Source organism: Diplotaxodon limnothrissa, linkage group LG20 (genome assembly GCF_057381915.1).
Source record: "Diplotaxodon limnothrissa isolate DT_005_m linkage group LG20, D_limnothrissa_male_GT1.1, whole genome shotgun sequence".
NCBI lineage: Eukaryota > Metazoa > Chordata > Actinopteri > Cichliformes > Cichlidae > Diplotaxodon > Diplotaxodon limnothrissa.
The window spans coordinates 34,359,320-34,382,912 of record NC_140615.1 but is presented as its reverse complement, the minus strand read 5'-3'; the positions used below and the strand labels follow the sequence as shown (position 1 = coordinate 34,382,912).

At 41.9% G+C, this 23,593-nt stretch overlaps 1 protein-coding gene across 1 annotated transcript; it reads right to left on the bottom strand.

Annotated features, from left to right (window-relative positions):
• Window positions 1–11: 11 nt before the first annotated feature.
• On the bottom strand, window positions 12–22,983 carry rapgef3 (Rap guanine nucleotide exchange factor (GEF) 3). The gene is made up of 27 exons (XM_085344145.1): window positions 22,530–22,983; window positions 19,331–19,375; window positions 15,175–15,281; window positions 14,974–15,095; window positions 10,885–11,062; window positions 10,644–10,728; window positions 10,259–10,319; window positions 9,838–9,914; window positions 9,587–9,733; window positions 9,313–9,419; window positions 8,128–8,216; window positions 7,939–8,017; window positions 7,579–7,729; window positions 7,382–7,461; window positions 7,250–7,280; window positions 6,341–6,416; window positions 5,229–5,366; window positions 4,915–5,012; window positions 4,046–4,171; window positions 3,100–3,281; window positions 1,781–1,871; window positions 1,622–1,672; window positions 1,422–1,509; window positions 1,273–1,337; window positions 1,114–1,168; window positions 873–944; window positions 12–730 (listed from the first exon to the last, which is right to left on the bottom strand). The coding sequence occupies exons 1-27, from the start codon at window positions 22,611–22,613 to the stop codon at window positions 612–614; spliced, it is 2,604 nt and encodes an 867-aa protein (XP_085200271.1). The 5' UTR covers window positions 22,614–22,983; the 3' UTR covers window positions 12–611.
• Between the last annotated feature and the right edge of the window lie 610 nt (window positions 22,984–23,593).

Below are 23,593 nucleotides of genomic sequence, written 5' to 3'. Positions count from 1 at the left end.
CATTAGTGGGAAAATAATTTATTTAGAAAATAATATACGAAATTATGCATGTCAGTTAGTGCCAAACATGATCTGATACAATATATTTAATGTGAAAACACTTGTGCACTGACCTAAAGTGGTTAATTGTGGCACAGGTCTGTGTTCTTATGGCAGTTTTGTGGAAAAAACAATGTGATTCTTCCACAGACAGCAGTATAAAAAAACTTCACAAAATGAATTTTGACACCAAAGACAAGAATACTTCACTGTACATCATGTTGTAACATTTCCTTTTGAAGGGATCACTTGAAATGTTTAGACACCAGTGTGACATAAGGCTTTCTGAATAACCACAAGTCCTGTCAACACAGAGTCAGGGCCACTGGAGCTCATTTCTGTGCACAGAGCCCATTTTGACTGTCAATGTTTTGCTGTGCAGAAAGCTACTCCAGTAATGTCCAAACTCCTTAAGTAACAATGAATTTCCATGGGATGCTACATCTCCAAAGGTCCAGTTCCCACCTCTAATTGAGATGAGTTTGGAGGTTTTATTCCGTTATACAGAGTTAATTTTTCGGCTGTGATTTTGCTTCAGTTTCACAGTCCTTGCACATTTTCAGTCATATTTCCTAGCAATCGATTGTTCTCGATAGCTGCGTAAGCTTGCGCTGGTTGTCAATCACCTTCAGGTTTTGGATATAGTGCCGGATGTTTGTGGAAGTCCGCAGAGGAAAGGCGTGATCTGAATCTAGAAAAGATTAAAATCATGCCTGAATCTGCATATGTTTACGTTTTTGTACTTTTGTAGAAACAAGGTTAAACTGAACCTTCTATAGATCTTATGAAGAAAATATTAAAAACTGTCGAATGGCATTAGAGATGTGGCTTACATGTAGACAAGCGAGTAGCAGCGCCTTCCAGAAACATACGATCTGCCAGGCCTCTCTGTGGAGATGAAGGCACTGCAGAGGGAAAATAAAACATTATCTTACCCGATTTATGCACAAAACTGCATTGTATGTGTTTACTCCAACATGCATGTGAATTACTTCCAACTTTTCCTGAATGCATACAGTCTCAAAGGTATGAAGTCAGTGGGCCCGATCATTTTGCTGCCAAACTATCACTTACCATAAGGTTGGCTTCTGCATCCTCGAACGATTTTCACTGTTTTGGCAAGCATTCGCTACGACAAGGTGAGAAAGGAAACTCTTCAAGTCAGTCTATACTGAGGATATGATTTGTAAGGAAACAATTACATAACAACATTTGAAAATAACTTTTCCATACCATTTTCTCAAAATTGACCAGTTTGTCTACGTAGTTTGCGTTTCCCTCATGGATAAACGTCATATCTAGATATAGGAAGGGACAGAAGTAATTAGTATCTTAATAATAAGGACTTGCCAGTGGATTTGCGATTTACTGGTGTCTGTTACCTTTCAGCAGCAGAGGCATGAAGGGAATGTAAGGAGGACTGAGTTTAGCTATAGCCAGTCTGTATGCCCTGTGGTTGCGTGAAGGGTCCTAAAAGAATAAGCGAGCATAGCACAATCAGACCATTAGAAACCTTAAAGAAAATCTATTGTTTAGGACATTTATAAAACTTATTCAAAGCTGAGTACATAGTATAATTTACCATGAGTCTCTCAAGAGAACAGTAAATCCTTTTTGTCTTGCTGGGTATTCTCTGTAACAGACCAGCAAAAGATTGCAAAGTCAATTTTAAAGTATTTGTTTAATAAGTGTGGCAGAACATTTATTATTATCATGCCTGCTGCCTCAAGGGGGCTCTCACCTCCCAGGTCTTGTAAAGCCTCTGAATTGCACTGTTGCTTAAGCCAAACATCACAGCAAAGAATGAATTTAGATTCTTCTGCTCCTTTAATCTGTGATGGAGAGGACACATGACTGTAAATAAAGTGCAGTCCTTGAAGTGGATGGATAAAGTTTAAGATGGGGGGACAAAAGTAAGTACAAAGGTCCTGCCCGGATACTCACAGTGAAAATACCTGTATGATTACAATATATGATATTAAGCAGGATATTAATGTTTACTGTATCAATTTCTTTTTTTGGTATAAGACCATGCTAATTCTTCTAAATGTATACTATATACAAAAAAAGTATTGGGCCGCACCTCAGTGGATAAAAAATGAGTTGGCCTGGATCTTTTAGTTTCAAAGAATGAAAACCTTAATGCTTCTGCTTACTAAGACATTTTCAATGTCTTAGTAACAATTCAATGGTTCGAATGTTGTGGTAACAGTTTGGTGAAAACCTGTTTCTGTTCCTGCACGACTGTGCTCCACTGCACAAAGCAATGTGCACATATTTCACACATTTCTCTGTGAACCATAAATAATAATAATGGATTGGATTTATATAGCGCTTTTCAAGGCACCCAAAGCGCTTTACAATGCCACTATTCATTCACTCTCACATTCATACACTGGTGGAGGCAAGCTACAGTTGTAGCCACAGCTGCCCTGGGGCAGACTGACAGAAGCGAGGCTGCCATATCGCGCCATCGGCCCCTCTGGCCAACACCAGTAGGCAAGTAGGGTAAAGTGTCTTGCCCAGGGACACAACGACCAGGACAGAGAGCCCGGGGATCGAACCGGCGACCTTCCGGTTACAGATGCGATTCCCAACCCCCTGAGCCACGGTCGCCCGTGGCCAAACGTTTGCACCAAACCATCTGAGGTTTCAATCAACAAGTCTAAACTATGAGTTGCTTACTGGTAAAGTAGATGCACCTATGGTATGACTCTGAAAGTCGTAGATGACTTCCTTGTTGTGTCATTACATTAAAATGTGACATTGACCTTGAAGCTGACGTCACTGAGATTTAAACTGAGATTTGATTTATAGTAGATGCACCTATGGCATGAATCTCAAAATCCTACATTGCGTCATTCTTGAGTTATCGCAACCATAAACTTGACTGTCCACACCGCCCACCCGGTAAGGTGATGACAACACCCCATCGGCCTTTTAGGGCCGGGAAAAAGGCAAGACATGCGTGAGGTCAGTAGGTTTCACTGTTGAGATGCTTATTTGTTCAGTGGCCAACCTGCTTTGGCTAAATGTATGGTTTATGCAATTAATTCTTACACTGAAGCGATCTTGATAAACTTCTTGAGCAGCATAGCACGTTTCACGAGGTCTTCACATAGGCACAGCTCAGTCAGTACCCAGTGCTGCACCTCATTAAAGCGACGCACAAACCGCTCTAGGTTAGCCGTGATGGCTCCAGGGAATTTGTGGCGCCCAAAAATGTAGTAGACCAGCTCCACCTGGAGAGACACAGACAATGAGTCACAACCACTGGCATAATTTAAACACACCGTGAAACAAGCAGACAGGAAGTCTTTTGCAGGTATCTTTTGTTTCTTTAGAAATGTGAGGCATGCAGGAAATGACCCAAATAATCTGATGGCAGAGATGATACTGGTAGATAAAAGGCGGTAAAGTTTGAGAGTCATGCAAAGTTCTTTGTTGCACGAATGCTACTTTGAGCTTTGGTTATGTATGTCAGTGAGCAAATAAACAGCTATGGGCGTAGTGGCCATGAGATACAAAACACAACTACAAAGGGAAATCCACAACATTTAGAAAATGCAACAAAAACAACAATTCAGAGAAAAACAAAAACAAATGCAGAACACTTCAGAACATGCATAAAGAATGTACAACAGGCAAATACACTGTTGAGAAACAAAAAGGCTTCAAAACCAAAAAGGAAATGCTGTTATAGGTTCCCTCGCCACCAAAACAGTCTTCTCCTTCCTGCATGGTTCTTTCTTCTTTCTCACTCCCGTCAGGCTGTGTTTGCTCAAAGGGGATTACCAGATCATTGTGTATCACTCTCTAATGTTGTAGGGCTTTTATCTTACAATATAAAGTACACAGAAATAGCAATTTTTGTAAAATATGCTATATAAATCAAATTCAATACAATTAAAGTTAATTACTAGTTAATACTCTAGTGTTCTGAAGCAGTTTTGAAGCAGTTGATTGGTAAAATCAAACGAAACATCAATCATAGCCGCCAAGTTACCTCGTGCATGGCAGTGAACAACTCCCAGTCATAATTGGTGAGCTCACTGGCAATGTCTTTAGAAGACATCTGTTCAAGGACGTCAGCGCTTCCTTGCTCTGGACCCTGCTGCTCCTTTAGAGGTGTCTGACAGAGAGAGAGACGGCGCAGTGGCAGAGAGAATGAAAATCATCAGGAACAATGTTGTTCAGGTGAACATTTAATGACTCGCCTTATAGTTGGGGATGCTGCTTTCAACAAAACCATAATATGAAAAACCATAATAAACAACAAACATATTTAGAATATATCCCGTGAGTTAAATCCCCTCCTCATTTTCTATGAAATAGAATAGGATGATATTAATCGTTACTAGTTCATGACCATGCTACAGTACTTTATGGTGAAACTTGGCTGTGAGATGAAAATGACATGAGGCTTTTATTAGGTGTTGCAGGTACATAAATGCAAAATATAGGTTGTTTTAGGTTTGGCTGCTAGGTAGTTGCTATGAAACATAATAATATTGTGTATGATTCAGCTTTTGTGGCTATAAATGAGATGTTACTGTTACAAAATTAAATGATAGGATGTTTTCATAGGTGCTGTACATGCGTAAATGCAGAAAACAGATCCTTTTAGCCTGTTGATAGTTGGTTGCTAGGCAACATCATAATGTCTGCCATAGATAACAACCGGCAGCAATATCTGATGTAGATAAAGGACATAGGATGTACCTGTCTTCCAAGTCTGGTTGCTCAACCCCTGATTGTGTAGGAGGAGTTGGTGGACAGACAGACAACGAGTTCATGTATTTTAATAAGTGTGTTTTAATAAACTAAATAGACCAAAAAATGGTAAAGAAGTTATGGAAGAAAACAAATCCTCACCAGTTGTTCCACTTCGCTGATTGTGCAGATGAACAGTCTCTCGTTGAGTCCCAGGGCGGTGTAGACTGCAGTAGCATCCAGCTTTAGCTGAGCTCTTTCTGTGCGCAGTCATAGGAAACAGAGTAATTTTCACCGTAATTAAAAAAAAGGAGAGCATTTGAAATTCTGTGAACACGACATAGGTTTGATGACAAACAGAATTACTCATCTGTTAGTACATTAGTCTAGCAATCTACAAAAAACTGATTATTTTAATGAAAAATAAGTGTTGGTTCTAGAAAACAAAACAAAAACATATGACTAATGCCTCCCACCTCCTGTGGAGTTCATTTTGATGAGGACATGATCTTCTCCAGCTTTTCCTAATGCTGACATTATCTCCTGTACAGATGTATTCACCGGCAGCATCGGAGTGAGAGGTTTGTTGTCTGGCCTGTAGATCTCATACAACACTAAATCAGAAGAGGACAGAAAATAAAATGTCACATCATGCTAATTTGGTGATTAATTTAAAGACTAATGGTGCCTGTTAAGTTACTGGATACTGAGATTGTTGTCCTTTATTGACATATTGCGTGACACACACGTCACAAGCACTGATTCTAAACCCTTTTCCCAACATCTGTCATCATGGCCATTCACGTGTTCATTTAAACTAACTCTAACCTGGATATGGACTTCAGCTTAGCATTTAAAACATTTTTGACTAGTTTTACTATTCCATCAATCAATCAATTTTCCTGTAGACTCCTGGTGGAGCATAGGGCTGCAACAACACCACGCCAACGGACTGTTCTGGGGCGTTCTCTTCAGCTGGGTTCACGTCATTCAGGCGGCCAGTCCAGTGCTTGCCTTGTGAAGTTGTCGGACGGTTTTCGGAGTGTGTGACCTATCCAGCCCCATTTTCTCTACTTGATGCCTTGACCGACCAGGTTCTGGCTGGTTCTCTTCCACAGGTCTGTGTTCGAGATCTTCTCAGGCCATCTGATGTTAAGGATGTGTCGCAAGCACTTGCTGATGAAAATCTGTATCTGTATCTCGGACCCATACAGGAGGACTGCTTTCACATTGGTGCTGAAGATGCGGATCTTGCCACGCTTTCTATTCCATACTGCTATTTAATGCATATAGTGACCAAGTTGAACTTTATATTCAGTATTTTTAGTGAACATTAAACATGAACATCTAGCAAAACTGTTTATACTGTTTAGCTATATTTCAGACACAAATTTAGCCAGGTTTGATTTTGAAGTTGTTGGTAAAGATAGATGTAAAAGTTTATGTATGATGTTTGTATGATTTGCCATCAATTTCAGGTCGTTTCCTTTTTTCATTTATTTAAATATCCCCCACTAGACTTCTATCCTTATTATGGGGATTTGGTTTTCTTGATTATTGTCAGCTGTAGTGTTTGAGCTTTACTCACCTTTATCATGTGCTCTGATTGGTTGAACCCTCCCAACTGACTCCTCAAAGTTTGAAAACCAATCAAACTGGTGGTTCTGCCAATAATATAAAAGGCGACTCAGTGACACTTCAGCGACATTAAACTCTCTAATGGCAGTAGAAAGACATTTCTTACACTCTGTCACACTTTTTGGCAAACATCCCAAAGGGTTTAAGCTCCAGTAGGATTTGTAGTATAAAGAAAAACTTTCATTTTGGCCTTTAGCCTCTGTCAGGGTTATCAAAAATATACTGCAGATACAACTTTAAATAGAACACATTTTAAGTAGAGAGTTTAAGTAGAAAAGACAAGCTGTGATATATGTCTGGTATACATATCCATCAATCCACTCAAATGTGTATTTTTGGGGAGGAAATTTTATTTTTAGTAGAAAATTATTCAGCATACATATTCACCAATAGATATAAGGCCAACTGGGCCTTATACCTTATGAGCCCCCCCTCAAAATAAATTAAATATGTCATGGCTGTGTCCAGGCAGGGATAGAGGACCCAAATGTAGACTCGAAAAGGGCAGATGTGAGCTTTAACAGCTTTATTGCTGGACACAAACTGACCCAGGACTGTGACAAAATATGGTAAAGGATAAAAAACTGGTTTAAAACCATAGAAAACATACTATTTAAAAAGTGCTCAAATATGATCCAGTTAAGGAATACCTTAAGGAGTTGCTACTGTAAGAGAATTTTCTTGGACATGATATCTCTGAAAAAGGGCCAATTTTCTTTACTTAATGGGTTGTTCCTCATACTACAAGAGTTGCTGGAGATTCAGCCTCTTAAGACATCTGCTCTTCTCCATGCACCTTTGAAGTAGGCGAAGTTGTGCCAGAAACCTGTACTTTGTTTCCACACACTCAATAACTTACCCTGCTCAGTGACTGATAGCCATTCTCCAACCTGAAAAAGTATAGAAGAATTAAAGTGTTAAATAGTATGCGAAGAATATCTATGACTTGTGAATTGTTAAGAAATATGAAACATGATCTGATAGTGCGTACACTTTTGTCCTCCTCCTTTCTCTGAAGTCCTTCAGCACGTTGAACAGTTGTGAATTCGGTGCCATATCTTTCTTTAATCTCTGTTTCAACCCAACAACATTAAAATAAAATGATTGATGAAAAAAACATACTGACACAAAAATCACACAGTGATATGTTTAAAATTTTAATTTATGACTTTGGGGCTGAGATCTCACCTCCAGAAAGTCCAAGGCAATAGGGTCTTCTTTCAGGTGAAGGCCAAACAGTGCCACCCACTGGCCAACCAACTTTACTACTTTCTGCTTAATGTTGAGAACATAGGCAGTCTTCTCCTGCTCTGAGCCCTCAGCAAGCTGTGCCTGGTAAGTGCAATGTTGGTTAAGGGTATAACACATAAGACCTTAATTACAAAATAAAAACAACATTAACTATAACAATTTATTCTGGTAATAAAATGCACTGAGAATTCCATTATATTACAAAAATACACTATAATACAGCTTTGTTTGACTACAGTAATTCTCATAAACAACACTAGCTTCACTGTTGTCAGTATAAATGACACTGTAGGATATTGGTGCTGTAGTGCAGGACAGAGCTGGCTGGAGGGCATGAAGACTTTGTGGGTGAGCAGGAAGTCACTCACACAAGAAGCTGCAGGGACACAATCATCACCATAATACAGTGATTACAAAGTAACTGACTTGGTCTGAACATTTTTTTCAACAACAGAAAACAGGTATCTGTAATCTTAACAGTGTCACCTATAGCATCATTTCCATTACACTCCAACTTTATTGTTTCCAGTAGGTGTTCCAAGATTTTCTCAGGTGTTCCTGACATAACTGTGTACCTGCAAAAAGCAAGACAGAAAAAAAACAAAGAATAACTTTCAAAACCTTGTGTTTGCCTTACATTGATCCACATAAATAAAGCAATAAATTAATTAAAAAGTATTTGTTGTGTAAATGTTGACTTGTTATCTCCTCAAAAAGAAGAAGCACAAAAAGTCTCTTGACGTAATCATTGCATAGTTTGTCTAGCAGACTGTGTTTACAACACTTTGAAAGTTCTTAGCTGTATATCACAGCCGCGTAGACAATAGCGCTCTGTCTGTTTCAGATCATAGCTTTACTGTGTTTGCTTAAAACACTTCACCTTCCAGCACATCTCTAATTTCCACACCCCTCTTTCGCTCATGATGCTTTTACGTGACGCTACCTCATGTTATTAACTTTTGTGTACTCTCTCACATACTTTGTTATGCTCTTGTCTATTTATGCTCTCCTCTTTTCCTCTTTTCTTTCCCTCACCCCTCCACAGCCAGCTGATTGCTGCCCCTCCCTGAGCATAGTTCTGCTGGAGGTCTGTTTCTGTTAAAACTAAGTTATTCTTCTCCATAATCACAAAGTGCTTGCTCATGGGGGATCGTCTGATTGCTGGGTTTTCTCTCCAACATCAAAGGATCTCTACAATGCAATATAAAGTGCCTTGAACTGTTTTGAATTGATTGCTATATTAATCAAATTCAATTCAAAACTTTGAGAGCACAAAAAGGGACTGAATGTTCAGAGAATAAATGTTCTTTTCAATTGTGTAGATTTACAAGTAAAGAGAAGAAAGTGGTTTAAACGTAATCTAAATAAGAGTCCTGCATCAACTTAATTGACCTTCATACTTGATAAAGTGGTTCAAGACTGATAACACGTCACTCAGAAAGGCAGGGTTAAAGTCCGCCTATTATGTGAGTGTTAGGTAATACTCCATTAATAAACGGTTAACCACATCTTTAAAAAAAATTTATGTAATCATCACTTATTGTGATGCAGTGTTTGTATTAGAGCCATGCATTATCAGCCCACACCCAGGCAAAGCGTCTTCATGATCATAAACCTACTTGTAAATTAACTGCAGTATTTTATAGAAGTTAGTAGGTCAGAGTCGCTTACTTGCTGCTGTTCCCTGCTCCTCCTTGTTCAGTCGAGTCTGCACTCTTTTCCAACACCAGCACAGTCTTTCCGTGCTCTTCCAGTCGCACTGTATTAGCCTCCACGTCCTGAAGGACAGAGAAGGATGACAACCAGTTTGGAAAGTTATTTGAAAATTTGCGTGAATCTCACATCTCTTAAATTGTCACATGGGGCTACATGTGTTCAGTAAGCACCCGATGTCTGACAGACAACTTCTGGTGATAAAAATGCAGTAAGAGGAAATCCAACAAACCTTGAGGATCCTTATGAAGTCCTGTTTATCAACACGAAGGAAATGACAATTGTCCTCTCGCAAGATGATGGTGGCGGCTCGAGGTTGCTCATTTAGCAAAGCTAGTTGCCCAAAATCCTCACCTTCATGTAGAGTAGTCACCAGACCCTATATGCACACAATACTCTGAGCTATACAGCATACTTGAAATCAATTGCAACGTGTTTTATTAGAGACAGTGGGTTTTATTAATTTGGAACCACTGGCTTTACCTTGCCGTGCGTGATCACATTTACAGAGCCTTTCCAGATGATGTACCAAGAGGTTCCTTTATCCCCTTGACTGAACACTATATTGAAAAACAAGCAGAAAGAAACCACATCAGTCAGTCATATATCTTTCTAACCATTACAACTCCTAGAAGATCACACCTTGAGAGCACCTTCCTTAAAAGTACTTTGTTAAATATGGCTTTAACATTAAAGAAATGGGTAGGATTGAAGAGAAAAAAGACCTGATGATCTTCTTATCCACAGTAAACAAAGAAATTAATTATAACATTAGACGGTCTGAATAGTCTTAATCTTATTTTCTGGAAACAATGAATGTTTCACAGAAAAAGTTGCTATTTTCTGTGCATAAGAACCGTATTATCGTGTGATTCAGCAACACAATGAAGCTGTGTAAACTCACAGACTGTTCCAGCTTTGGCATGTGATTCAAAGACCAGCACTGCTGCCAGCTCCTTACGCACCTACAGGCACAGCAGGACAAGAACAGACAGAAGCGCACTGATACCTTTTGCTATCATTGTTGTAAATGGGTTTTTCTTGATTTTCACTTTCATATTTCCAGTGTATTTTTAACATTTCTTTCATGTGGCATAAAATACAAAAGAAAAATATTATGGTTGATGTATGCAAGTAGAATAGTGTCTTTTAAAAAAAAAATATTTTAATAAAATATATCAGATCAAATCCATGGTTAACTATCACGAAAACTTGATAACAGTTCACATTAAAAAAAAAATCAATATGTAGAGCCTTTAAAAATGTTAGGGGAGTTTATAGAGACTGACTGAAGAGGAGAGATGAGCGGCAGCTTTGACGTGGAGCAGCTCCTCGTAGATAACCTCCAAGTCCTCGGGACTCCTCTGACTGGGGCTGTAAAAAAAAAAGGAAAGAAGAAGAACATAATAAGCCAAACAAAACAAAATACAGTAACTTTGCTAGCACCTTGAACTTGTTGTAAGAAGCTTTCTGACAATACAATACAGGTTATCATGAGGAAATGCTCATGTAACAACTAAACAAACTGACCATTTACGTAGAATCATAGTGAGCAGAGCATCAGGACCAAGCTGAGACAGCAGAGACAGAGCTTCCCCTAGTTCATCCTCTGAATCCTTCTCATTCAATATGTGGTTAAGTCCAAACTGGGAGTCTTGGAAGCGATAGAACTGTGTGTCCTTGTCGAGGAAATTCAACTCGTGTTTCACTTTGATTGAGACAAAACACAGAAGAGAAAATAAAACCCTTAAAATGAAATGCAAGAATGCGGTTAGACAACTCCAACACACACGTTGCTTTAGAAACAACAACGAGGCAGATGAGTAAATTTTTAGATACGTTTTATGCCGGTCATTTATAAAACTTTAGATATATGGAAATAAATGCAAATGCTTTCTGAGTGAGTTCCTTCATTTGATGATGAAGCATTTCTGTCCTGATTGGAGTGGTCTCTTCCAGGAAGACAGTGTCTCATCCAAAGAGCTTAAGTGGTTAGTGAACACTTGACTGACTGAAATAACAACGCAAAACAAATGTCATGGTAGACTCGGTCACCAGATTTCAAGATACTCGAGCATGTCTGGGACATTTCTAAGTGCTACCAAAAGCATTATCATCAGAATACATGAAAAGTAATTTGTTTGGACATTATTCCACATTCATCTACAGTTCACAAGAAGCCCTAAATTCACCCAACACATGACAAGTATCCTTCCTATTTTTCATCAAAATACTAAATTCTTCCCCTCCTTGAATCGCTACCTTATCGTGGTGGAGGGGTTTGTGTGTCACAGGGATCCCAGGGGCTATGTTGTCTGGGGGCTTTTGCCCCCTGGTAGGGTCTCCCATGGCAAATTGGCCCTGGGTGAGGGACCAGACAAAGAGCGATTCATAAGACCCTTATGAAAAGGACATAGAGGGAACAGTTTACCCTGCCCGGGATAGGGTTACCGGGGCCCCGCCCTGGAGCCAGGCCCGGGGAGGGTGCCCGAGGGCGAGCGTCTGGTGGCCGGGCCTTAGTCCATGGGGCCCGGCCGGGCACAGCCCGAAGAGGAGACATGGGCCCATCCTCCCGCAGGCCCACCACCCGCAGGAGGCGCCATAGGGGTCGGGTGCATTGTGTGCCGGGTGGCGGCCAGGAGCGGAGGCCCTGGCGGACTGACCCCCGGCTGCCAAGACTGGCAATAGGGACATGGAATGTCACCTCTCTGGTGGGGAAGGAGCCTGAGTTAGTGCGTGAGGTTGAGAGGTACCGGCTAGATATAGTCGGGCTCACCTCTACAGATGGCTTGGGCTCTGGAACCAGTCTCCTGGAGAGGGGCTGGACTCTGTCTCAGTCTGGAGTTGCCCCTGGTGAGAGGCGGCGGGCTGGGGTGGGTATCCTAATATCCCCTCGGCTTGCTGCCGGTACGTTGGGGTTTTTCCCGGTGGACGAGAGGGTTTGTTCCCTGTGCCTTAGGGTCGGGGAACGGGTCCTGACTGTCATCTGTGCTTATGCGCCGAGTGGCAGTTCAGAGTACCCAGCCTTCTTAGAGTCCCTGGGGGGGGGGTGCTGGAGGGTGCTCCACCTGGAGACTCTGTTGTCCTGCTGGGAGACTTCAATGCTCACGTGGGTAACGACAGCGAGACCTGGAGGGGCGTGATTGGGAGGAACGGCCTCCCTGATCTGAACCCGAGCGGTGCTCTGTTATTGGACTTCTGTGCTAATCACAGTTTGGCCATAACGAACACCCTGTTCGAACATAAGAGTGTCCATAAGTGCACGTGGCACCAGGATGCTCTAGGCCGTAGGTCGATGATCGATTTTGTAATCGTATCAGCAGACCTGCGACCATATGTTCTGGACACTCGGGTAAAGAGAGGGGCTGAGCTGTCAACTGATCACCACCTGGTGGTGAGTTGGATCAGGTGGCGGGGGAAGACGCTGGACAGACCTGGTGCACCTAAACGCGTAGTGAGGGTGTGCTGGGAACGTCTAGCAGAGGCCCCAGTCCGCGAGATCTTCAACGCACACCTCCGGCAGAGCTTCAACAGCATTCCGAGGGAGACTGGGGACATTGAGTCCGAATGGACCATGTTCAGCGTCTCCATTGCCGAAGCTGCTGCATTGAGCTGCGGCCGCAAGGTGGTTGGTGCCTGCCGTGGTGGTAATCCCCGAACCAAATGGTGGACACCAGAGGTGAAGGGAGCCACCAGGCTGAAGAAGGAGTCCTATCGGGCTTGGTTAGCCTGTGGGACTCCGGAGGCAGCCGACAGGTATCGACAGGCCAAGCGGAATGCGGCTCGGGCAGTGGCTGAAGCAAAAACTCGGGTGTGGGAGGAGTTCGGAGAGGCCATGGAAAAAGACTTTCGGGCTGCCTCGAAGAGATTCTGGCAAACCGTCAGACGTCTCAGGAGGGGAAAGCGGTGCTCTACCTGCACTGTGTATAGTGCTGGCGGAGCGCTGCTGACGTCGACTGAGAAAATTGTCAGGCGGTGGAAGGAATACTTCGAGGACCTCCTTAATCCCACTGACACGTCTTCCGAGGAGGAAGCAGAGTCTGGGGATGAGGGGAATGACCCGCCAATTTCCGGGGGCGAGGTCACTGAGGCAGTTAAACAACTCCTTGGTGGCAGAGCCCCTGGTGTTAATGAGGTCCGCCCCGAGTTCCTGAAGGCTCTGGACGTTGTAGGGCTGTCCTGGTTGACACGCCTCTGCAATGTTGCGTGGAGATCAGGGGCAGTACCTGTGGACTGGCAGACCGGGGTGGTGGTCCCCATCTTCAAGAAAGGGGACCGGAGGGTGTGTTCCAACTACAGGGGGATCACACTCCTCAGCCTCCCTGGGAAAGTCTATGCCAGGGTGCTGGAAAGGAGAGTTCGTCCGTTAGTCGAACCTCGGATACAGGAGGAACAATGCGGTTTTCGTCCTGGTCGCGGAACACTGGACCAGCTCTTTATCCTCTCCAGGATACTTGAGGGTGCATGGGAGTTTGCCCAACCAGTCTACATGTGTTTTGTGGACTTGGAGAAGGCATTCGACCGTGTCCCTCGGGGTGTCCTGTGGGAGGTGTTGCGAGAATATGGGGTGTCTGGCCCATTGCTACGGGCCATTCGATCCCTATACAACCGTCGCAAGAGCTTGGTTCGCATTGCCGGCAATAAGTCGGACTCGTTCCCGGTGGGTGATGGGCTCCGCCAGGGCTGCCCTTTGTCTCCGGTTCTGTTCATAATTTTTATGGACAGGATTTCTAGGCGCAGCCAAGTGGCGGAGGGCTTTCACTTTGGTGGCCTCAGAATCTCATCTCTGATTTTTGCAGATGATGTGGTTCTGTTGGCTTCATCGGGTGAGGGCCTCCAGCTCGCACTGGAGCGGTTCGCAGCCGAGTGTGAAGCAGCGGGAATGAGGATCAGCACCTCCAAATCTGAGGCCATGGTTCTCAGCCGGAAAAGGGTGGAGTGCCCACTCCGGGTCGGGGATGAGTTCCTGCCCCAAGTGGAGGAGTTCAAGTATCTCGGGGTCTTGTTCGCGAGTGATGGGAGAAGGGAGCCGGAGATCGACAGACGGATTGGGGCTGCAGCTGCAGTAATGCGGACGCTGCACCGGTCCGTCGTGGTGAAGAGGGAGCTGAATGTAAAAGCGAAGCTCTCAATTTACCGGTCGATCTACGTCCCTACCCTCACCTATGGCCACGAGCTGTGGGTAGTGACCGAAAGAACGAGATCGCGGATACAAGCGGCCTCTCCCTTAGAGATAGGGTGAGAAGTTCGGCCATCCGGGAGGGGCTCAGAGTAGAGCAGCTGCTGCTCCACATCGAAAGGAGCCAGCTGAGGTGGTTCGGGCATCTGACAAGGATGCCCCCTGGGCGCCTCCTGGGTGAGGTGTTCCAGGCATGTCCCACCAGGAGGAGGCCCCGGGGCAGACCCAGGACACGCTGGAGAGATTATATCTCTCGGCTGGCCTGGGAACGCCTTGGTATTCCCCCGGATAAGCTGGAGGAGGTGGCTGGGGAGAGGGAGGTCTGGGCCTCTTTGCTTAGGCTGCTGCCCCCGCGACCCGGCCCCGGACAAAGCGGATGAAAATGGATGGATGGATGGATGGATACTAAATTCTTCAAAAGTTAGCTCTTCAGTTCTTACCATGGAGAAGTATTCCCTCATCCACTAAGACCTGCCATATTCCCACTGCCTGACTTCTTGATTGGAGGCCTTCATTTTGGGTCATCAGCCAGTCAACAAGGTCCTTACCGGAGCAACATTGCCTATGAGAGAAATTTGCATGTAATTAAGAGACACTGTTACTTTTAATCATGAACTAAAGCACATCGCCAGAATAGGTACCTGTATGTTTTGAGGTGATGCTTTCTATCTCGGATCAGACCAGGGTTCTTCTCAATCATGACACTATATACTGATCTGGCTGCCTTCACCACGCGATCTGAGAGAAACTTGATAAACATGAAAGATAGGTGAAGTTAGCAAATACAGCAAAGTTACTGTATTAGGTGAAGTGTTTTTTATAAACACAATTTCTGCCAATTTTTGGGTTGGTGAAAGGCCGAAGTCAGCAAAAGAAACGAGTGTTTGTGAAAGTGAGGAAGACAATTTCCCCCTCAGTTTTGAACAATGTTGTGTGTGGAGACTTCTGTAGGTGTTGGAGTGTAATGGAGTGTTTGTGGGGGTTGCACAGAGGTGAAAAGGTGTTAAAGATGCAAACTTAAATGCTCTGAAACTTCACTGACTTTCCAGCTTCTGACTCTGGCCAGCACAGAGCAACAACAAACTGTATGACAACTCTGAACTAGTTTCCCTTTAACCTGCTTTGATGTCCCCACCACTCATTCTCAACAGCACACCTACACACACACACACACACACACACTCCTGTTTTCATATCTTAGTGGGGACATCCCATTGACGTAATGCTTTCCATAGCCGCCTACCCTAACCCTAACCATCAAAAATGAATGGCTGAACCTAACCATAACCTAATTGTAACTCTGACACTAAAACCACATTTTGAGTCTCAAAAATGCCTTTAAACTCATGGGGACAGGCATTTTGTCCCTATAAGGGTTGTTATGGGGACAAACAGACCACACACACACAAACACACACCCAGACACACACACACACACACACACACACACACACACACACACACACACACACACACACACACCATAATATAAAGGGTTGCATTAACCTAGACCATAACTTTAACCTAAACCCAAATCTTCAAATTTAGTGAGATTATGGGGGCTTTCTTTTTGTCCCTATAGTCCCAACAATATTGGTAATACAAATACACATAGCTGCACATAACACACTGAGGTCAGGCTTAAACTCACAAAGACCTGCACACAAGGGTGCACAACCTGCCAGCCACTCATGCAGAGGCAAAGCTTACGTAACAAGAATGTACTTTGTTTGTGGCTGAAATTCAGCTCTCCAATTTTAGACCTTCTCATGCTTTATGCTTTGTATTTTGAACATAAAAGAATTGATTTAAACTACCACCCAACGATATTTACTGTCTCAATGACTGACAGTCGCACAAACTTTAATTCTGCGCCTCCCTGGTTGACTCCCACAGGTCTTGTGATTACATGCTTGACACAGGCTGTGGATTTTCCCCTAGACACTGTTGTTTGTCTAAGGTGGTGACCTGGAGATTCACACAAAATCCAACACGGATTACTTCCTATATTCTTTTCTTAAGAATGCAATGCAAAGAAGCCAGCAACAGAAACTACTTTCTGTCTCCTGTAGGTTTCTGCAATTCATTCAGGATGTAAAAACACCTACTGTTTGACTTATCTGCTGACATCATGCCTCGATGACTCCAACACAGCCCCTGGTTTTCCCTATTTAAAGTGGGCCATAACACATCCTTGGTAAATCCAAGTTCACACAAAGTTGTTAATTCAAATTTAAAATTGCAATTAACAGCTGCGGGCACAGTGTACACTTTAACCTATCGCCCTGACACTGGACTCTTCCCAGACCTGACATCAACAGAGTAAATGCGTCCTGAGGCCTCTGCTGTGCCCTGCTGAAGTTAGTGTGTCGTGAGGTCACTTGTATTCCCAGAGGCCCATTTTCCCATGGGGCTCCTGCAGTCACATTCTCATGCCTGTCAACTCCCAACTTATTTTCTTGATGAGGCGACTTTCCATTACCTAACTCATTCCTTACAAAAACAACATCAAAAGCCATACATCACTGTGAGCCCTCTGCTGCTGACTATATGTGGTTGAGTCTGCTTCCTGAACTAGGCCATCTAATCCCATTATCTGAGAACTACAACACACATGTAACTGTTTCTAGTGAGTGAAATTAAAGAGCAAACATTTTTCCCACAGGTGTGCCAGTCAGTGACACAGAGTACAACACACACTCAGCCCGTGCATACACAGCAAAATCTCCAGTGTTAAATTAACACTGGAGAGTGTCTATATGGGTCCACACCTCTGAGTGTTAAATACAACACTGTTGAGTGTTAAATTAACACTTTTGACAGTGTTATATGTTTAAAAGTAACCTAGTCAGTTTTGAAGATTAACAATGGCTAACACTGAGCAGTGCTGATTTTCTAACACTGGAAAATAACTCAAAATGTTAGAAATATTCCAGTGATGTATATGCCATCTATAACAGTTGGACAGGCGGCCATAATATATTCATGACAGGGCACTATACTGTTGTTTAGGTAATTTTAAAGTCAGGAACCTACATTATTAGGTGATTTATGACTGAATATGTATAGTATAATACTCACGTGATCCATACTAGATCATACTCAAATTGTCAAGGAAATGATTCTAATCTGTGATTATAAATTACTACAGCCAATTTTTGCAGGACCAGGCAAAGAACAGCTGTTCTACAGGTTGTACAGTTTACTCAAACATGCTAGATGCTTGAGAAAAGCTTGTAATTGTCTTTATCACAGCTCAATTGGATTATCTTTTCTCTGTCTTATCCTTTTTGACTTAAATCTGATGGTGACTAAAACCATTAGTCATGCTCTTTTAAAATGTTTAATTTCATGCCTTTGTCTCATTCAGTGGAATATTGATGAGTGCAGCATTCACTGCATGTCTCCTTTGTAGGCGAGACATTTCTCTACTTTCTCTTTGACCTCAGTGGGCTGTGTTGTGTGAGAAGCACAGAGTGAGTTGACAAGCAGCTTCATCTTTGGGCTGATTTTTACCCCTCTCTTTCTCTGTGAGAAAAAACAACAACGCCACACTTCTTCAGCAAACATATATACCACAAACATGGGTAAAAATGTACGGTAAAAAAAAAAAAGCTTTTCAGAGATTACAGACAGATTTCCGTTTCCATTTCATGTTTGAATTGGAAAATGTTGGAGCACAATCAAACCTTGCTTATTAAAAACACCAATCCTGTACAGTGCTATCATAATGTATGATGCTCACTACTGACTTTTAGAATCGGGAGCAAACATTTGCTAAGCAACAATAACAAAAAAAAACCCCAATGAGGTTAGCAACACATGTCTCCTGCAGATTCAGTTGCTCTGTCCTCCCTCTGTGTCTTTACAAACCCGAAAATATTCACAGGGTTGATTATTTACCCATATGGAAAAGATATATATAAATCTTATAAAGTTTGTATCTGTCTTGTGTGAAACTTGTATTAAAAGCAGATATAAGATCCCTTGAAAAATTACATAAATGAAACTTGTATGTTTTGGATACTTATGAAAACAATATATGAAAGTAATGAGAACGTGGCCACTTTCATGAGTAAATCATATAAGCCTTATATGATTCACTATATGAAGTAGGCCACATCTTATGCAAGTCTTTTATAAGTTTTTACTATTTCTTTTCCATATGGGTAGGAGTTGAAAGATGCACTCTCTGTACTGCTTTCTACCTTTTCTGTCGCAGGGAGACCACTGAACCTAAACAGAAGCCACTTTCCCTGTCAATTCTTCTTATCAGGGTTTTAAAGGTTCACTACTTGGCATGCTGTTGAAGAAGCTGAGATAAAGCAACATGAGGGGCCTGGACTGAGTTAGGTAGGACTCAGGAGAGTGGGGAGGGTCAATTTATTGTGGGCCTTGGAGTGCTCTTTAGACTCCTTATGACTGCTTGCCCCTGCAAGGAATGTGTTTTTTTAAAACTCGGTTGAGTAGTAATGCAGGATATTATAAACAACAAAAGAACAAGTTCAGCAGTTTGAGAGGATGCAAGCTCTGCAACTCTGAATTATACTGGAGGTCAGTAAAACTAAAGCCACCAGTGCAGTGAAACTTGTCAAAGGCTAACTAGAGTTTAATCAGCTAATTAGTGATAACCAACAATAGATCTCACATGTGCTTAAATTATCTTTCAGGACAGGGGTGAAGGTGTTTACACTCTGCTTTAAATCTTACCTCTGCTCTCACATTGTGGTTCTCCTTATGGTCAGAGTGAGAGTCTCAAAGCACCACTGAAATGCTGTTAAATGTTGGCACACATACCTGCTTCATAGTGTCCTTTGAATTCAGAGCCTCTGGCAGTGGAGTCTGGGAGAAACAGAAAGACATACTTTATACCCAGTGAACCGTTTCTCCATATCTAAAACCTCTAAAATAAAGAAAATAAATTGCTCGGGAGCAGCATTCCACAGGAACTAGCTGGGCTGGTTGTTGATGACAATCTTGTTGTAGCTAGTCTGAAAAAAACACAACCAAGCTGGACCATCGAGAAACGGAAAATTGTTTTCTTTTCTTTGGTATGAAGGTCACTACAGATGCATTATCTCAACCTGTGATGTGCCATTGTCTCCAACATGGTGTGGGTGGTTGTCAAGTGTGTGTAATGAAGTGGGAGGAAAGAGTATTTAGACCTCGGCAACAGAAGGTACATGGTTAAACTCTTTGAATTTCATTAAAACAAATATTTGCTTTAAACTACAGACTATCCTTTCATGTAAAAAGTAATTGAACCTGAACATTTAAAGATTAATACTGAAGCAGCTGCCACAGGTAAACAATATTGATGATTTTTCATTACACTCTTGAAATGCTCACTTAAAAGAGTCAAATCATTGCTATCTCTAACGTCCTACCATGTAAAAATATTCAACATTCCCACGTTTGTACTTTGACCCAAGTCAGACTTCCCCTTTGTTGCTTAGATTTTATGTTTTTATGACCATCTTGCGGCTGTTGTTGTCTGTCTGTATTCCCAAGGTAATTGGGTTCAGTGTAACTAATTGAAAATATAAAGGACACACTACGTTTCAACTTGCCTCACAGTTCTAATAATTTACTAGTGTCACTTTAACACAAATCTCTCTCTTTCTACTGAATTGATGGATTGTAAGAGTTGTAACAAAACAAAAAAAGGTAAATATGCAGAGCACTCACGTGACATAGAAGACATGTAAACAAACAGTAGCTGATGTGATTCTTCACATCGGAGCTAGACATCGGTTTCTCTGCTTCTACTGCACACACACTTTGTGGCATGTTTTATTTGGCCTGCTGTACAGGCAGCTACATCATGTGATATTAGCCTGAATGGACCACAATTTAGCTTGTAACCCAATTGCCACTGAATGGCAGTAACTCCATGAAACATTATGCATAGCATAGCTAATTTATGAGCCAATCAAAACAAACGTGCCTCGTAAGTTAAAAACATGTGGAGAACATTTCAATATCTGTTAGACAGACACACTTAGGAACCCTTATGTATGTGAGGTATTTTTTCTGCATTGTGTCCATGTGTCAGCACTGGTATGCAGGAGCAAGAAGTCCAGGAGGGATGCTGCAAATGATGACAGAAAAATGAGCTCAGCTGTGCTCTTATCTGCCTCATGTGCTCAGAGAAAGAATTAGCTTAACCTTCAGGGCTTATTACTAATAACACACGACAATGAATAGAAAGATTGGATATCACTCTACTGCCAAACAACTAAGCAGCTTTGAGTAAAACCAAATACAGCATACAGGCTTGCTATTACCTGTTACAGAGTCAGATTCCACTAATGTGCTGGCATAGCACAAACAATATTTGAAATGCACAATGCACAATGTGAATGCATGCATTTGTCAATTTTGCATTTAGGATGATTTAGCATGTTTTCAAGTTCTGTAATTTGTCAGCTGTAAGATATCCCTCGGTTTTATCCGGTTCAGCGATACTTCTGACGTTCAAAAAAAGATTGATACTTTTATACTTCTAGATTAATGTGTTGTGCATCATAGTGTTATGGTAAAAAAAATCCAAAGCAATTGTTGCTGTTCATGCAGAACTTTTAACTAGTTCACGGAAGTATGACATTGATATTTGGCTGGTAAAAGCAGGTAGTTTGGGACACAGTCTCTGCACGTTATCTTTGGCCCCCTGATAGTTAAAAATCAGGTAAATTTAGAAGACTTTCAGCGCTGTTATGTGTCTTCCTGTGACCTGGCAACCGAAACCTCCCTCATTTTGCATTCTTCTACAAACTCTTCTGTAAACTGAGCAAGGGTGTTTCAGGGAACGTGAACAATAAACAATGCACTATTTATAACCCGAGGTAAATAATAATAATGAAATATGCTTTGTTACCTTCCTGTGTCACCACAGCCAACTGCTACAACAATAGAGGAACCTGCTTCAGTCTACTTGGAAGCGTTCCTGAATATCTACAAAATGCAGAGACTCCAGCTGATTTACATAGTTAAGGCTGAGCTAATTTTATTTATTCTGTATATGACTAAAACAGCTGCTTAAATGGATGACATTCCATCTATTTTCCTGGAATCAACTGATGATAGGTTTTCAAAAACTAAGACAGTGGCAAGAAATGCTACCGCAGTCAGCCACAACCAAAAGAGAAGGGTTCACACTCCTTGGTCTGTTTAATAGCCAAAACATCAACATCAATAACAATGAAAACAAGCTATAATAATAATTCAGAGGGAATTTTGAAAAGTTGGACTCATGAAAATGCTGATGTCAATTAATTTGCTCTAACTAACTAATTTGTAGGCTTGTTAGCTGCAATTGTTTCTGCTGTGGTTTCTATAATGAGGCTAGTATACAGAGAAAGTAAGGCTGGGAAAACTAGTAAATAGAGCAGGAAAGGCAGCATAGTGACATCAAATAAACAGAGAAGTGCCACAAAACTGGGCTGTACTCAGTTACATGCACTGTTCACACAACCACACATTTTGCTCCCAGATCTTCAGAAATGTTCTGTCACTTTTCCATCTTTCCTATTTCAGCACCAAATCTCGAAGCTTACTTGCAACGTAAAGGATACTTTTAGGGCCTTTTAGGCAACATGTGTCAGACATTTAGGAGATACCAATTTGCATACCAAATTATGATTACAGTCTTTTACCCTCGCAGTAGCTCTACCAGCAGTGATATCATATGAACTAAAGCAAGAAAGCAAATGACATCTTGGAAGCCCTATTTTGTGCCAACACCTCAAATTTATAAACTTTTTATGTTATTTTATTTTTTCTTAATGAACGCTAAGCCTTTAAGTCATGTTACTTTGGAAATGAACGGATCAATATAAAAAGACAGTGAATTATGATGTCATCGTAGTCATCATTCTCATCTCTTCTTATCCGCATATTGTGACACCATGCAGTAAAAGCAATTCTTGCTTATGTTCCATGAAATATTCCGCAGTCGTTTCGCTTAAGTAAATGTATAAATATTAAAGAGGCATACCCAGCTGATGCCCCGTATTGTCTGTTTTTCCACCGAGCAGCGGTCCGGGAACACTTGGTAATTGTGAGTCCGAAAGAGATGCATCTTGTTTCGGATCAAAACAACCGACAAACAAGTTTCCCAGTCAGAAGATCTGCAGCTCGGCAGCTCTACACATTATTCACGGCACAGTAATCTGGATAGCCCCGTCTCACACTCATTACTGCACAGCGGCGACTCAACACGGCAACAATGTGAACTCATAACTCCGCATTTTGTCCTCCTAGTAATTCCAGGCAGGTCCTGCATCAAACTCAGATCTTGCTGCCTCATTGAGGTCGAGTCGTGTACTGTTCAGCCATCCCTCGCGGCACAGGCGCACTGTTGCTGCGTTGCGTGTGTGCGCTCTTTGGCTTTTCACAAGAAACTGCATCAGAGAGACTGCCTCTTCTGGCAGTTTTACCACCTAATTAAAAACGGCGTTTGACGTATTTAGCTTGACCTCGTGTGCATGTAGAACCTTAACATTTTGTCCTTCTGTTAAAACACGTCAGCGAGTAGACAAATATGATGTGTATATTTCAACTCAAATTCATTCTTGAATGCTAGAGATGAAATTTTCAAAGATGTCAAACCTTACTCAAGTCTTAGTCAAACAAGTAATTTGCTAAAAATGTGCACCCTTTCTGTAAAATAACTGGCTTATTTGTTACAAATTTGCATCATTTCTTGGCTGAACTGTTAAAAAAAAATGGGTGAATCCACACATACATTGGGGTCAGGGGTATTAAAGGAGGTATAATGTTGCATGAAGGTACTATATAATAAAGTTTGTTTAGTACAGTAGTTCAGGAAAACACACAAGCTGCAGCACGTTGTATAGACCACACACTTATCAGGTTATCCAGCTGCCTGGCTCAACTGGGCCTGTAGGCAGAGATAAACTGCTTCAAGGGCAGAAAGTAATTTAGGTTTGAGGACAACACTTAATGCGTTTATGCAGTTCTAGTTCACAGGTGTTTTTCCTTTGGTGTTGAAGTGTTATGTACCCATTAAAGCTTTATGAAATCATAAAATTCATAACA

Excerpts from the sequence above, each read along its gene's own strand:
- rapgef3 (XM_085344145.1), bottom strand. The coding sequence starts at position 22,613 with ATGCATCTCTTTCGGACTCACAATTACCAAGTGTTCCCGGACCGCTGC. Across the intron at positions 19,376-22,529 it reads CAATACGGGGCATCAGCTGG|ACTCCACTGCCAGAGGCTCT; the intron begins GTATGCCTCTTT and ends TGTTTCTCCCAG. Across the intron at positions 15,096-15,174 it reads CATCACCTCAAAACATACAG|GCAATGTTGCTCCGGTAAGG; the intron begins GTACCTATTCTG and ends TTTCTCTCATAG.